Source organism: Macadamia integrifolia, chromosome 10, assembly GCF_013358625.1.
Source record: "Macadamia integrifolia cultivar HAES 741 chromosome 10, SCU_Mint_v3, whole genome shotgun sequence".
NCBI lineage: Eukaryota > Viridiplantae > Streptophyta > Magnoliopsida > Proteales > Proteaceae > Macadamia > Macadamia integrifolia.
In genome coordinates, this window is record NC_056566.1 from 13,128,221 (window position 1) to 13,141,652 (window position 13,432).

At 39.3% G+C, this 13,432-nt stretch overlaps 2 protein-coding genes and 1 pseudogene across 6 annotated transcripts in view; 2 read left to right on the forward strand and 1 right to left on the reverse strand.

Moving 5' to 3' along the window:
• Nucleotides 1–756, forward strand: part of LOC122091331 (tyrosine-specific transport protein-like) — a 6,098-nt gene extending 5,342 nt beyond the window's left edge. For 4 of the 5 annotated variants that reach the window (XR_006143917.1, XR_006143916.1, XM_042661203.1 and 1 more), the window contains one exon: nucleotides 77–756. The gene's annotated coding sequence lies outside the window, so the exon portion shown is untranslated. The remainder of the gene's footprint in view (nucleotides 1–76) is intronic. The other variant, XM_042661205.1, reaches the window with a different exon arrangement.
• Nucleotides 757–5,611: 4,855 nt separating this feature from the next.
• LOC122092212 (probable disease resistance RPP8-like protein 4) lies at nucleotides 5,612–8,332 on the forward strand. Its single transcript, XM_042662553.1, has one exon. The coding sequence runs from the start codon at nucleotides 5,612–5,614 to the stop codon at nucleotides 8,330–8,332; it is 2,721 nt and encodes a 906-aa protein (XP_042518487.1).
• A 1,896-nt stretch (nucleotides 8,333–10,228) lies between these two features.
• Nucleotides 10,229–11,136, reverse strand: LOC122092213 (annotated as a pseudogene).
• Between the last annotated feature and the right edge of the window lie 2,296 nt (nucleotides 11,137–13,432).

The window sequence follows — 13,432 nt, forward strand, 5'->3', positions numbered from 1 at the left end:
GGGGGGAGGGGGTGTTGTGGGTTCTATAGCTACATCTTTTCTTCTGAGTACTGACCTAATTCTATTTACCTTCCAGATGAACAAGGACCTGTGTGCAGTCCATTTTTTGGAGTAAATCTTATGTCCTCTATGACAGGTAGTTAGGACTTTGACAAGCATGCCCCAGACGAATATTTGCAGGAGTTTGTGGAGAAGAAGTATCAGGAAACTGGCTGAATTCCAATGAAGATTGTCCTTTTTACTGAAATAAAGCTAAGCGGCCCGACAAAAATGGAAAAAGAACATTTGAAACCAAGTGGATTCTGCTCTGCTGTTGGCTGTATAATGTCCATCCTAGATATGGAGCTGGAGCAAAACAGCTTACCAGGAAAAGGAAAACGAGTGGAAGCAACTGTGGAAGTCACTTCCATATCTCTACCCAGTTTTCTCAATCTTCTTTTGATATTCAGTGATGGGAAACAAGAAGTTTTGTTCCATATGGTGAATTACTCGTTTGAATCTATTGAGAGCCAAATGGGTTTAGGAGGCAGTAGCTTTGGCTGGCAGGATGGTTGGAAGCTATCTAACTGTACTTGGTTAAATCAAATAGGTTAAGCATGAAGAAGAAAAAATTTCTTCTTGCAAAACCATGTCATTGTTATGCCTTGATTATTTAAATTTATCAATTTTCATTATTGAAAGGAGAAAAATTTGTTTTACCTTTGGACAGATTTATGTCTGAAACTCATTGTTTTAATAGACTATCATAGCTTGCTACTTTGTGGCTTTTCGGATGGAGAGGAATCATGGTATCAGAAATCACAAGTTTTAACTATTTTCTTCATTGGATTTATTCAAATCTATGTAATGCTAGCTTATATGAGCTTATAAGGTTCCTCTGCCAAAATCTGTTTCTTTAACTTTTCTTATTCCTGGATAGGTAACAGTAAAAGATTATTGATAAGAAAACATCTGTTAGATAAGGCATAAAGTACGAGAACAACTATTTTGAAGATCATTCTGCAGTATGTAATGCTCTAAAGGCTTTAAATAAATCATCACTTGTCAGATAAATAGGATTACATTTGATTTTCTACAAGCTTTTTCTGTCAGATAAAATTGGTAGTGTTTCTTTTTGGCTGCATTTTTTCTCTCATTTAGTGATTTTTTGCCCTCTTAATTTGTAATCTAAGTGGGGAATAGTTTATAATCAGAGTGGAAAGATACTTCTCTATTTGTCCAAAAAATAAGTGTAGGCAAAGTGGGAAGATGCTTTTGCAATTCTGCTTTGTACTGCAATTGAGTTGAGAAAGAGGGTGGTTGTATTTTCGTTACTAGTGAATGTGTGCCAGTATCCAAGATTCCAATGACTTGAGAAAGAGGGTGAAAATCAGAAATCTGAGATCAAATTTAGAAAGCATTACTTGAAAATTAATCAAACTAACTCGCACTTTGTCTCCTCCTCGACATTCTCTTTTCTCCCTCGAACTCTACCCTATTATATTGTTACACCCATGCCCAAAAGCCCGAGCTAATTTCAAATTTTGGACCTAGGTGATGCAACCAGGTGACAACCACTAATAATCTATGGATTTGTCCGGCTCATTGTATAGAAGGACTACAAACCATTGAAGGAGTTAAGGTATGTGCTTTACCATTGAAGAGAATTTCCCCCGGACCATGCTAGTGAAATGTACCAAGAGGTGGGGCCCACACCCCAAAAACACCTTGAGAAGGCCCCATTCAACTTAAGGACCCATTTCCTCACAAGGGTGACCAGTTCAGCCTTCACCGGCTGATGGAGCATCCACCGGTGAACACCCTTCGGTGAGAATACTGGCCGAAGGACCCGGGTCTTCGCACCCGTGCACATCAAACCACCCCCAATAGTTGGGACAACCCATTGGGGAATAGATTAATGTATCTGGACACCCTAAGTTGGGCCCGTTAGTGCCGAATAGCGGAATAGCCCGGTATTGGGTAAGAACCAATTAATTCCCCGAATAGCCCTTAGTGGGACTTAAGTTGCTATAAATAGGACTCTTACTATTCATTTCTTCTCCTACCAAAATAGAAACAAGGAAAGGGAGAAAGAAGAAGAAGGAGGAGGAGAAGGAAGGCAAGGGAGGAGGAAGAAGAGGGAAGCAAAGGGAACACCTACCATTGAAGGTAAGTTCCTCTCTACCATTTAGATAATTCTCTCTCTCTCATACCCCATCTTGACCTAGGCTATGTTGGAAAAAAATCCTAATCAAAACCCCTCTACCCACATACGCAATCTACAAATTGAATGGGGGATTTTGGTGCGAGGGACCTAATCAAGCAAGTTAATGATTCACCATTGAGTGTGAAGGCATCTTACATGAAACAACTCAAATTTGGCAACCCAAAACCCTAGGATTTGGGAATTTGCCAAGTCCTCTACAACTAGCTATCCCAAACCCAAAATTAGGTTGGGGAAAATGAAATTAAACACATGAATAATGGATTTGAGTGATCACACAAGCAATTGATGGTCACTACATGAACCCCCAACCGATATTCCTCAATTTAGGTTAACCTAGACTTGAAAAATTGGGATTTGAGTCTATCTTATGACTCTATGTAAATTAACCCACCAATTACACTAAACTCAAGCTAGGTGATGTATGTGTATACCCTACATGCAAATCCACCTTAAAATCACAAAACCTAAGTTGTAAACCATACAAAAGAGGGAGAAATGGAGTTGAAAATGGCACTACACTCAAAACCACAAACACACACAATCAGACAAAGGGGCCACAAGGCCTATGGGGCTGATCTGGGCAAGAAAACCCCAGTTTCAACTTCACCGGCTGATGGTCACTAGCCAACCGGTGAAGGCAGAGACCATCCACCGGTGAAAATATTACAGGATTTACATCCCTTTCGGATTTGTCCACTGGTGAACTCACCGACGGATGATCATCCACCTGTAAGCATCCACCGGTGAACCATTTTAAAGCTAATTTTTAATCCTTTTATTAGGACACGGGTCCTAGTGTCCCACTCCCCTGTGGATAACCAAATAACCTAAAAACACTATGTGTCCTAAGAGTGGAACCAAGAAGTGACAGAAGCATGCAACACGAAACTATCAACTATCTACCGCCATCTAGAACTCGAGGTGAGGGGATTTTATATGTTTTTATGGAATGCTTGCATCATATCACATATGTGGGTGAATCATGTCATTTTGCATATTATTATCTCGTTCCTTGTGGGAAGTGTTAATGTGGCATAAGAATGTGGATTATGGTTGTGCATGCGTGTGTGTGTGTGTGACTGGGGTACAGGGTGGACAACGGTTGGTTCCGACGGCACTGCATGCTCAGGGTGTGTGTGTGTGTGTGACTGGGGTGCAGGGTGGCCAACGAATGGTGTTGACGGCACTGCATGCTCAGGGTGAGTATGTGTGATTGGGGTGCAGGGTGGCCAACGGTTGGTGCCGACGGCACTGCTGCTCAGGGTGTGTGTGTTGTGTGACTGGGGTGCAGGGTGGCCAACGGTTGGTGTCAGCAGCACTGCATGCTCAGGGTGAGTGTGTGTGTGTGTGACTCTGTATGACTGGGGTGCAGGGTGGCCAATGGTTGGTGTTGATGGCACTGCATGTTCAAGGTGTGTGTGTGTGTGTGTGTGTGAGAGTGAGTGTGATTGAATTGTGTTGTGGTATATTATAATGCACTGGGCTGGGATAATCACCTTGGTGATACAAACCTTACCAATAGGGGTTTACGTATTGGCTAATCTTTTCATCCGACGGTCCGTGGTTGGAGATGATTTCTGATGACTGAGGTGCGCAGATGCCAGCGTCGTGATAGATCCTCACGTGATGTTTGATTTGGTGAGGGGTATACTTTATATGCGATGTTGGATTCGATGTAATGGTATTATGGGAGGGTTATGAATAAGGGTTTGTCGGGTAACGATGTGGTTTTGGAACTGGCACGCTCCTGACCCACAACTAGCTTGTATCCCTGGGGACTGATAACGTACATTTATGACTGGGGATAACACATATGTTGCAATAGCACTTATACCCCCCTTGGAACTTAGAAATTGTTGCTTAGAATTGTTTGATAATAAATGGATCATGTCATTGCATTTATATTGATGTGGTTGGGCATGGATATTTATACTATTGCATATTCTTGGATTGTTATGATTGCTTATGCAAGTGTTATCCCTCACTGGGCTTCATGGAAGCTCACCTCATTTGTTGCACCATTTTTAGATGGTGGAACCAGTGCAGAGGCATGCTTGGGACTTCAGTGGCAATGGTAAGGCTTATGTCTGCGAGACACTGTGTTGATGGACACCACTTCTTTATTTTTAGTTATTTATCCTTATGTATTATTTATAATCTTCTAATACATAAGGTCATAATTCAAATGAATTTTGGTAGATGATAATTATTATTTAGTGAATCACCAGTAGTAGAGTAAAGTTTACAAATCTTATACGTGTACTCTGATTTTAGTTGTGATTTTGGGGCATTTACGGATTGGAGTACTGTATCTATGATCCTAGAGAGTTAAGCTAACTGGATATAGGTATTCAGTGTTGTACACCTTGGCCTAGAGGAGGCAGGGTGTGACATATATGAACCATGTTCCCATCCTCTCCCATGGTCTCATTAGGTGGGCATGTGATTCTATTACATGCTAGCAGCATTGAGGATGTCCCTAACTTAAAAATAAAGATTGCAGGTTTTTTTTTCCTCCTTATTTCTTTCTTTTTAAGTATAATTTTCAAAGATTATACGGCAACCTCTTTCTCTCTCTCTCTCAGGCTATGTTTGGTAGTCAAAAGAAGAAAAGAAAAGAGACAAGAATCTAGAAAAGAAAGGAAAAGAGAAGAAATGGTGAGAAAATTAAAAGAGTATGTATGTTTGGTTATCAAGAGAAGAAAATGAAATAAAAGAAAAAAATTAAAAAAAAATTGAATTTTAAGAGAGAGATAGACACATAAGAAATCATTGTTTAATCATTTATTTTTTGTCTTGTTATGTTTTCATATTTTCTCATGTTTTCTTAATCTAAGGAAAAAAAGTACAAAAATTTTACTTTTCTCTTTTCTTTTCTTTTCTTCTCTTGGCTACCAAACACAGCGTCACTGTATTTATTAACAAATTGCATTAGAACCCTTTTCTAATTTTCTTTTTGTTTCATTTCTTTTCTTGCCATCCAAGCACAGGGTCAGATTTTTCTCCCTTGTTGATAATTTGAATCTTTTCTGTACGATCCTTGTAGTCTTGTCTCATCATCCAGCTTTGCTCTGCACCCATAATTGCTCCACTACCCAAGTGACCTATTCCCAACATCCAGCTTTGCTGTGGGACAACAAAAGTTAAAATCCATGATGCCACAGAGATTCTCCACTCTCCTTTGTTGGAAAAGTTGCACTCATGTTACCAAACCAGTTACTAATCACCGACCTTGTGGGTTCTCTTGGCAAAGAAAAAGTTGAGAAAGTTACATTGACTTGCTTTCTTAGTCTTCCAAGTTGCTTGCTTTCTTAGTCTTCCAAGTTGCAAAGCACAATTTTCTTTCCTTTACTTTGCTTTTCTTTCTTCTCCTGCAGAAGCAATTGAAGCAAAGAGAGCAAGGAAATGGCTGAGAGTATTATCACCTTCTTCATAGAGAAGCTATCCGATTTGATCACCCGTGAAGCAAACTTCCTTACTGGAGTGGATGAGCAGATCAATTCACTTCGTAATGAGCTCGAATGGATACGTTCTTTCTTGAAAGATGCAGATGGAATATGCAAAGATAATGAAAGAGTAAGGCTCTGGGTGAATCAAGTAAGAAGCATCTCTTATGATGCTGAAACTGTTATTGATGAATTTATCTTCAAAGTAGAGCGGCAAAGGCAAAGAGGAAGGAGAGGTATGGGCCAATTGAAGCTCCTTCATGACTTGGGCAATCAAATTGAACAGATCAAAAAGAGGATTGAAGAAGTTTCAGTCAACAAATCAAAATATGGAATTGAAGCTTTACAGATTGGAGAACCATCTTCAAGTTCCTCACAACAAAGCTTATCGCGGAGGCAGAGGAGGACCCCTGTGGTGGAGGAAGTAGATGTGGTGGGAATTGAAGATGAAGCAGAAATACTAGTGAGGCAGCTGATCCAAGGAGAGCCGCGACTTTCCATCCTTTCAATTGTTGGTATGGGTGGTTTAGGGAAGACCACTCTCGCAAAGAAAGTCTATAACAGCAATGAAGTTAGTAGGCATTTTGAGTGTCGTGCTTGGATTTACATGTCTCAAGAATACAATATTAAAGAGCTGTTGGAGAGCCTCCTAAATCAAGTTGCTGAGCTCAATAAAAGGCATCAAAGGGAAGTAACTCAGATGAGCGAACAAAATTTGCAAAGGCTGCTCTTTGGGTACTTAAAGGAAAGGAGATACCTGGTGGTAGTTGATGACATTTGGAGTAAAGATGCTTGGGACAGTTTGAAAGTTGTTTTCCCTGAAGCAACAACAGGAAGTAGAGTAATGCTTACTACTCGCAATAAAGAGGTTGCACTTCATGCAGATATGGAGAACATTCCCCATGAATTGCGATTTTTAAGCAAAGATGAGTGCTGGACATTGTTTTGTAAGAAAGCTTTGCCTAAGAATGTTCCACTTGTTTTGTCTCCAGAGTTGCAGAAAGTAGGAAGAGACATTGCTGCTAAATGTGGAGGTTTACCTCTCGCTGTTGTTGTACTAGGTGGATTATTATCAAGGAAAGATAGAATCCCAAGTGAGTGGGCCAAAGTACTCAAGCGTATCAATGGGAAATTTTGTGAAGGCCATGATCAGATCACAAGAATACTAGCTCTAAGCTATGATGATCTGCCTTACAACTTGAAATCATGCTTCCTCTGTTTAGGTGTTTTCCCTGAAGACCATGAAATACATGTAAGGAAATTAATTCAGCTATGGGTTGCAGAGGGACTTGTACAACAGAGAGGCAATGAAACAATGGAGGAAGTAGCAGAAGACTATTTGGAGGAGCTGATTGATCGTTGTATGCTTCAATCGTCAAGGAGATCCAGTGTTGGGATTAGAACATGTCGCATCCATGATATGCTACGGAATCTCTCCATATCAGAGGCCATGGAGGACAAGTTTCTTGATGTTCGCCAAATTACAGACTTTGAATCCCCAGTTCGAACACATCGACTGATTGTTTATGGCGATCTTCGTAAGTATATCTCCTTAAACCATAACTGTCCAACACGATATCTTCGATCTTTCTTGTGCCATGCCACGCATGTATATTATGAAGAATTGGGCCGAAAACACTGGAGATTTCTTTGTGGTGGTTTTAGGTTACTCAGGGTGTTGGATATCCCACAGATGGGAATCACTCAGTTGCCAAATGAAATAGGTGAAATGATTCATTTGAGGTACTTGGGGTTGAGAGGTAATTTCTTAACAAGTCTCCCAAATACTATATGCAATCTTATCAACCTACAAACACTTGACATAAAACCTACCTATGCAATGGCTCCTTGTTGTCAATATATACCTAGTATTATCAGTGAGATGATTCAATTAAGACATCTACACATGAACTGGGGGAAGATATTAGGCTCATCAAGAATTGGAAATCTAAGAAACCTGCAAACTTTGTCAGAAATAGAAGCAGGCAGTTGGATTGAGAATGGCTTGGCCCAGTTGACAAATCTTCGAAAACTAGTAGTAAGAGGGGTCTTAAATTCGCACAGGGAGGCATTGTCAAATTCTATTGTCTGTTTAGAGAACCTCCAATCCTTGTGTTTGTCAACAACTGTGAGTGACGAAAATATTGTCTTTCCAAGCTTGACATTCTCAAATCATGTTCATCTTTATAAGCTGCAAATGTTTGGAAGGTTGGAGAAGCTACCAGACTTGCATGGGTTCCCTCAAAACATCACTCAGTTATACTTGCAGGGGTCCTGTTTGATGCAGGACCCAATGGCAACACTAGAGAAGCTGGCACACTTACGAACTCTTGTATTGAGTGGTGAAGTGTACAAGGGAAAGACGCTAGTCTGTTCTGCAGGAGGGTTTCCTGAGCTTCAAGAATTGGAACTTGTGGACTTAAATGAAATAGAGGAATGGAGGGTGGAGGAAGGGGCAATGTCCAGCATCAAGCGTGTGAAACTCTTTGCTTGCTTTTACCTGAAGATGCTTCCTGAAGGGTTTCAGTATTTGACCACACTCAAGGAATTGGAAATAATCGCGATGCCTCTTAAAAATAGGATTCTCCCAGAAAATGTGGGAGAGGATTGGTACAAGATCCAACATGTACCATCAGTTGTTATAAAGGACGTTTATGTTCGAGGACCGAGACGCTATTGAGATTGTCATCTGATTCTAAAAGACGAACTAATGCAAGTAAGTTTTCACACTCAGGTAGTGATTCCCAGTCAATCTAGTTCTTATGTGTTTGCATTGAATGGATCTAAGGGTTCTGTTAGTGGTGCAGTGTCATCCATGTCTAGTATCTTTGTTTTCCAACATGTAGCTGTCTTGAATGAAGATGTAATGAGGTTGTATTAGTAATGAATAAAATAGTTATCTCTTTACCCATATGCCCACACACAATCAAGAAGAAACAGTTAATTACTCTTCTGCTATTTTATCCCCAACAGCAATATCCTTTCCTGAATATAAACTATATTGCAACTTAGGGGAGGATAAAATTTCTGTCCTTTGAAAATATGAGATGTGCATTTTAGATGCTGGTTGGAAGTGTTATCAAATTTCCTGTTTCTTGACTGCTATGTTTTACTTCTATGCATTGGAAGGATGAATCCTCATCCTCCCTTGGGGTCACGGTGGCATAGCTAACCAAGGGGAAAAAAGCTTGGCTGCCTGAGTTTTCATTATCAAGTAAGAGTTGAGAAATGTCATGTTGACTGTTCAAGCACACTCCTTTCCCTTTCTCTTGTGTGATCATCCACTTCAATAGCAGTGATTGGTCAAAGCAGTGATCTTTTGCTGAGAACACTCATATTTACTGCTAATAACCCATTCCTAACCTCCATCCTCTGTTAAGTTCAGATTTCTTTTGCTTTTGGCAGCATGATCCACAACAGATGTTCTTCCATCCAAGATTTCCAAAACTTCACAACTTAAGGGTATTGATGTAATGATCTAAACCCTGCTTCAACTAAAGTGATCAAACAGTCACCCACTTTCCAAATACAGAAGTTCATCATTTTGAGGCTTGAGAAATTTCATCTTGGTTGACAAATTTTTAATTAAATCTTTACATTTTCGACGAGAGAACAATTAAATTTAAATACACCTTTTCTCCCATGGATGAAGAATATAATTCTACTGCAAAAATACAACCGCATGTGTTGAGTCCTCTTTTCAGTTACATCTGCAACTTCTTTGACACACTAAAGATTTCTCCTTGTGAACAGTTAGATTTTAAAGGGCAATTCACTCTTGTTTCAGAGATGTCAGTGAGGCCCAGATGACAATGAGCACAATGGAGGCCAATCCATGGCTTGGCAACTCCAGCTAGTTAGACTCTCACATTAAGAGTTGAGACAACATGTTGACTCCTGCTGCAAGTCAACTGAATCAACTCATGGACTCGAGTGAAGAATTAGCCGAAAGAGGAAATGGGAGGGGACAATAATTATACAAAATAGTATATTATTAGTAAATTGGAACCACACCCTCTGCTTAGTTTGGTCTGAAATTTTATGAAAGATGGTTCTGAGTCCACCATCATATCAATCCATGTACATAATGCCACATGGCAGGTAAAAAACTCTACCTAGTGAAGCCAGGGTTTAACCCCTCTCCCCCCACCCAAAAAAAAAAAAAAGTTCTGAATCAGTGAATTTGGCTTACAATCATGTGCTCTTTAGGCCTTGATCAATTTGTTTCTAGGGAGAGAGTTCCCCATGCCACCAATGATGGTTGGGGGAGTAAAAAAAAATTATGGACCGAGTTTCCCTGCACCTATGGTGAATGGATTCCCATTCAACACAGGTGATCAGGGCTGTGCAAGGTGGGGGGGAGGGGACGCAGTTTCTGAACCCTAGGATCACATGATGAACCTCATCGTGCAGTCAAGGGAAACTTTGTCCAAAAATTACTGTGAGAGGGCATACAGTATTTATTTGTTTATTTTTTTGAACAACAGACTAAAAACTTAGTAAGCATACAGTAGATTGACTTTGTGGGAATGAAAACCTATAGAGTAAAAGCAAACAACTTAAGAATAGTAGAACACTAGTTTTTGGCAGATGCAGAAAGCTTTTCCATCCGATGCTTTAAAAAGAGAAACATTTGATCACGATCAGGCAGGTTCTCTTTGATCACAGGAACTTCCTTAAAATTCTGTATCCAAGCATGCAAGCGAGGAAACGTATGGGCTTCCACCCATTTCTGATCTAATATGTCTTCCATCACTCCCAACCAATGAGCAATCCCTCCTAAGGCTAAGTCCGCTAATCCAATAGTCTCTCCACCGAAGAATTTCTTCTCTCCAAGACCATGTTCTTCAATGGTTCTCAACATTTCCAAGCACTCTTTTATTGATTTCTCTTGTTTTTCTCCTACTGTGGCAAACATTGTCCAAATGCTTGAACTCTATTAAGAACAAAACAAACAGCACCTTAGTTTATCATACTTTAGCCTTAGATGAGCCAAAAGAAAGTGACCACAACTGAAATAAAAGATTAAAATATAAAGAAAACTAAAACAGAAGGCCTAGAGCAGCTCCATGTTTCTTCAATGGAGCAAGGGATTCTCAGGCCATGTTTCTTCAATGTATTCAAGGATGACAATGGACTCCACAACTGGTTTTCCTCCATGAAGGAGTACTGGGATCTTCTTGTAAATTGGGTTGTACTGTAAAAGCAAGGCACTCTTGTTGATCAGATCCTCTTCAATGTATTCATAGTCTAACCCCTTTAGTTTCAGAGCCCATATGACTCTGCAGCTAAATGGGCTAGACCAATATCCAAATAGCTTTAGTTCTTCTCCCATGTTGAGAAAGTGAGAGGACAAAGATGATATTGAAAGGATTGTGAACTCCTCCTGAACTGATTTATATATAGTGATTGATGAACTGAGTTTTCATGGGCAGTGATCTTCCATTTTTTTTCTATATTATGTCAGGAACAGTGTCAAGATGACGATCTTGACTTCAGATTAGATTTTTCCAGATTAAATGAATGCTACCGTTTGTTGATGCGCATGCAGAGGTTTAGTGATCAATTGGGTCGCAAACTAGCCAAGCAACTCTTAAATGGTCTAATAACAACTGCTAAGTGCAGTTGGTAAAGTTGTGGTGCGCTAAGCTCCCGCTCACCATGAAGTTTCAAGTTTTGAGCCTCTTGATGCTGTGTTGCCTTCTCTCGAATTTAGATCTACTGCATGTACGTTCACCTGGACATACATTTGAGGATCCAACACTTATCCATTTTCCTACCACTAAAAGAATCCAAATTAACTCCCTTACCCCGCTCCCTTCCCCTTCTATGGAATAGGTACCAATATTATAATTTAAAAAAAAAAAAAAAAATACTCAGCTGGTGACATGTAGATTTTGTTGATTGACACTTGCCATACGGTGCATATGAATGTAAGTGACTAATTGCGCATCCGCTTTCTTTGTTGCATCATGAGTCTACAAGGCTTTCTCATTTCAATGCTCGCCCTTCTGAATCTTTAGTAGGGACCATTAGTATTTTGATTAGAGTTAAGGGTTGCAAGAGAGCAGAGCATACCACCCTGCCATAGTCGCGAGTATGTTTATAGTCATGACTATTGTCATATTCAATAAGGTTGAAACTTCTAGAAAAAAGCTTCAAATTGGGAGGATGTTCCACTCAGTGAATTGACCGTACCCCAAACTGACATAGGTGAACAGGTAGAGTATACCAAGGCACTTGAGAGAACCAAGTAGAATTCGAAAAAATAACCCCGTAATTTTGAGATAGGGGGTGCTCTCCCATCTTTTGATTAGGAAAGACTCTACATCCATCTCACACCAAAAATTTCAACCTCAAATAAGTGAAAAAAAAAATTATAAAATATGTTTAAAATTTAATTAAATATTAAGAATATCATTTCACTATAAATGGAATCTAAGTGGTATTTTATGTTACATCACTTTGAGTCACCTATGTTAGCTTTGGCTGAAAATTTACAAATGAGATGAGTGTGGGATCCACTATAACATGCAACCACCTTTACCTCCAAAATGACAAGTGGTGAGCATTGGCAAATAATTTCTTGTCACCCACACCAAATGACATGTGACATTCAATGATAACCTAAGGCGTGGGGACGTGATATTCAATCTGGTCTGCTACAATGAATGGAAAAAAAATTTACTGAAATATAACATCATGAACATTTATATAGAAGTCTAAAAGCAATTCTATTAACTACAACTTGATCAACTGAGTTTCTTGGCACCTTCACAAGACCCAATATTCATACATTAAAGTCACTAAAGTTAAAATTATGTTCACATTTAGATAATAGGAAGAAGAATGCTACTTAGTTGTGTGTAGAGGTGTCAAACAGTCGGTTTAATTTGGTTTGGGTTGGGCTGAAATGCTTTTAGTTTAGGGATGAGGGAGATCAAAACCAATCCATTAAGGGATATCAGTTTTCGGTCTGTTTCAGTTTTGGTCCAATTTGATGTTGATTTATTTTAGTTTTTTCAATATCGGGTTAGTACATGTTTAGATCATGTTCTTGTCAAACTTGAATCATAATAAAATCTTACACTCATAGCATGTAGTGACGAAAGATTTGATAAAATACTTTAAATTTGTAAATAACATGGTTTGTTATTGTAAGGGAAAGATAACTAACATTGAAACCAATGAGTAACTAATTACTAAGAAGATAACTAATATTGAATCATATTATAAATCATTCATTTAACTATCCAACTAATTGTAGTGAACAAGGAGATCAATGGAAGCGTTGTTACAATTTACGAATCAATTTCCCTATTCATAACCTTATATTAATTGGTTTGAAACAAATCTCCTTACAACAAAAAATATTCTCACTAATATTGTAAAAAAAGGACAATCAATTCACTTATTTATAACCCATAATCACTTTTTTTTTTTTATCGGTTTCATTCCGTTTGGTTATTGGTCAATTCGGTTTCGACCGATTTTCAGTTAATCACAGCATACCTCAGTCCAAAACCAATCCAATAAGGATCAGTTTGGTTAGGTCTGGGTTTTTTTGATCGGTTTTGATCGATTTTATAGGTTCAGCTAGGTTTTGTTACCCCTAGTTGTGTGGCTCTTGCACCAGTGCGTGAGCCAATGAGAGGCACACAGGGGTATCAAAAGGGGTGGATTTTTTGTGTTTCATAGGGATAGGGTGATCATTTCGCTCCCCTCTGTGTCTAGACGTAAGGGTCACATGACCGGGTAGTGTTCTTTTCCCCTTTGCTTA

What these genes read in the sequence shown, in the direction of transcription:
- LOC122092212 (XM_042662553.1), top strand. Translation starts at nt 5,612, where the DNA reads ATGGCTGAGAGTATTATCACCTTCTTCATAGAGAAGCTATCCGATTTG.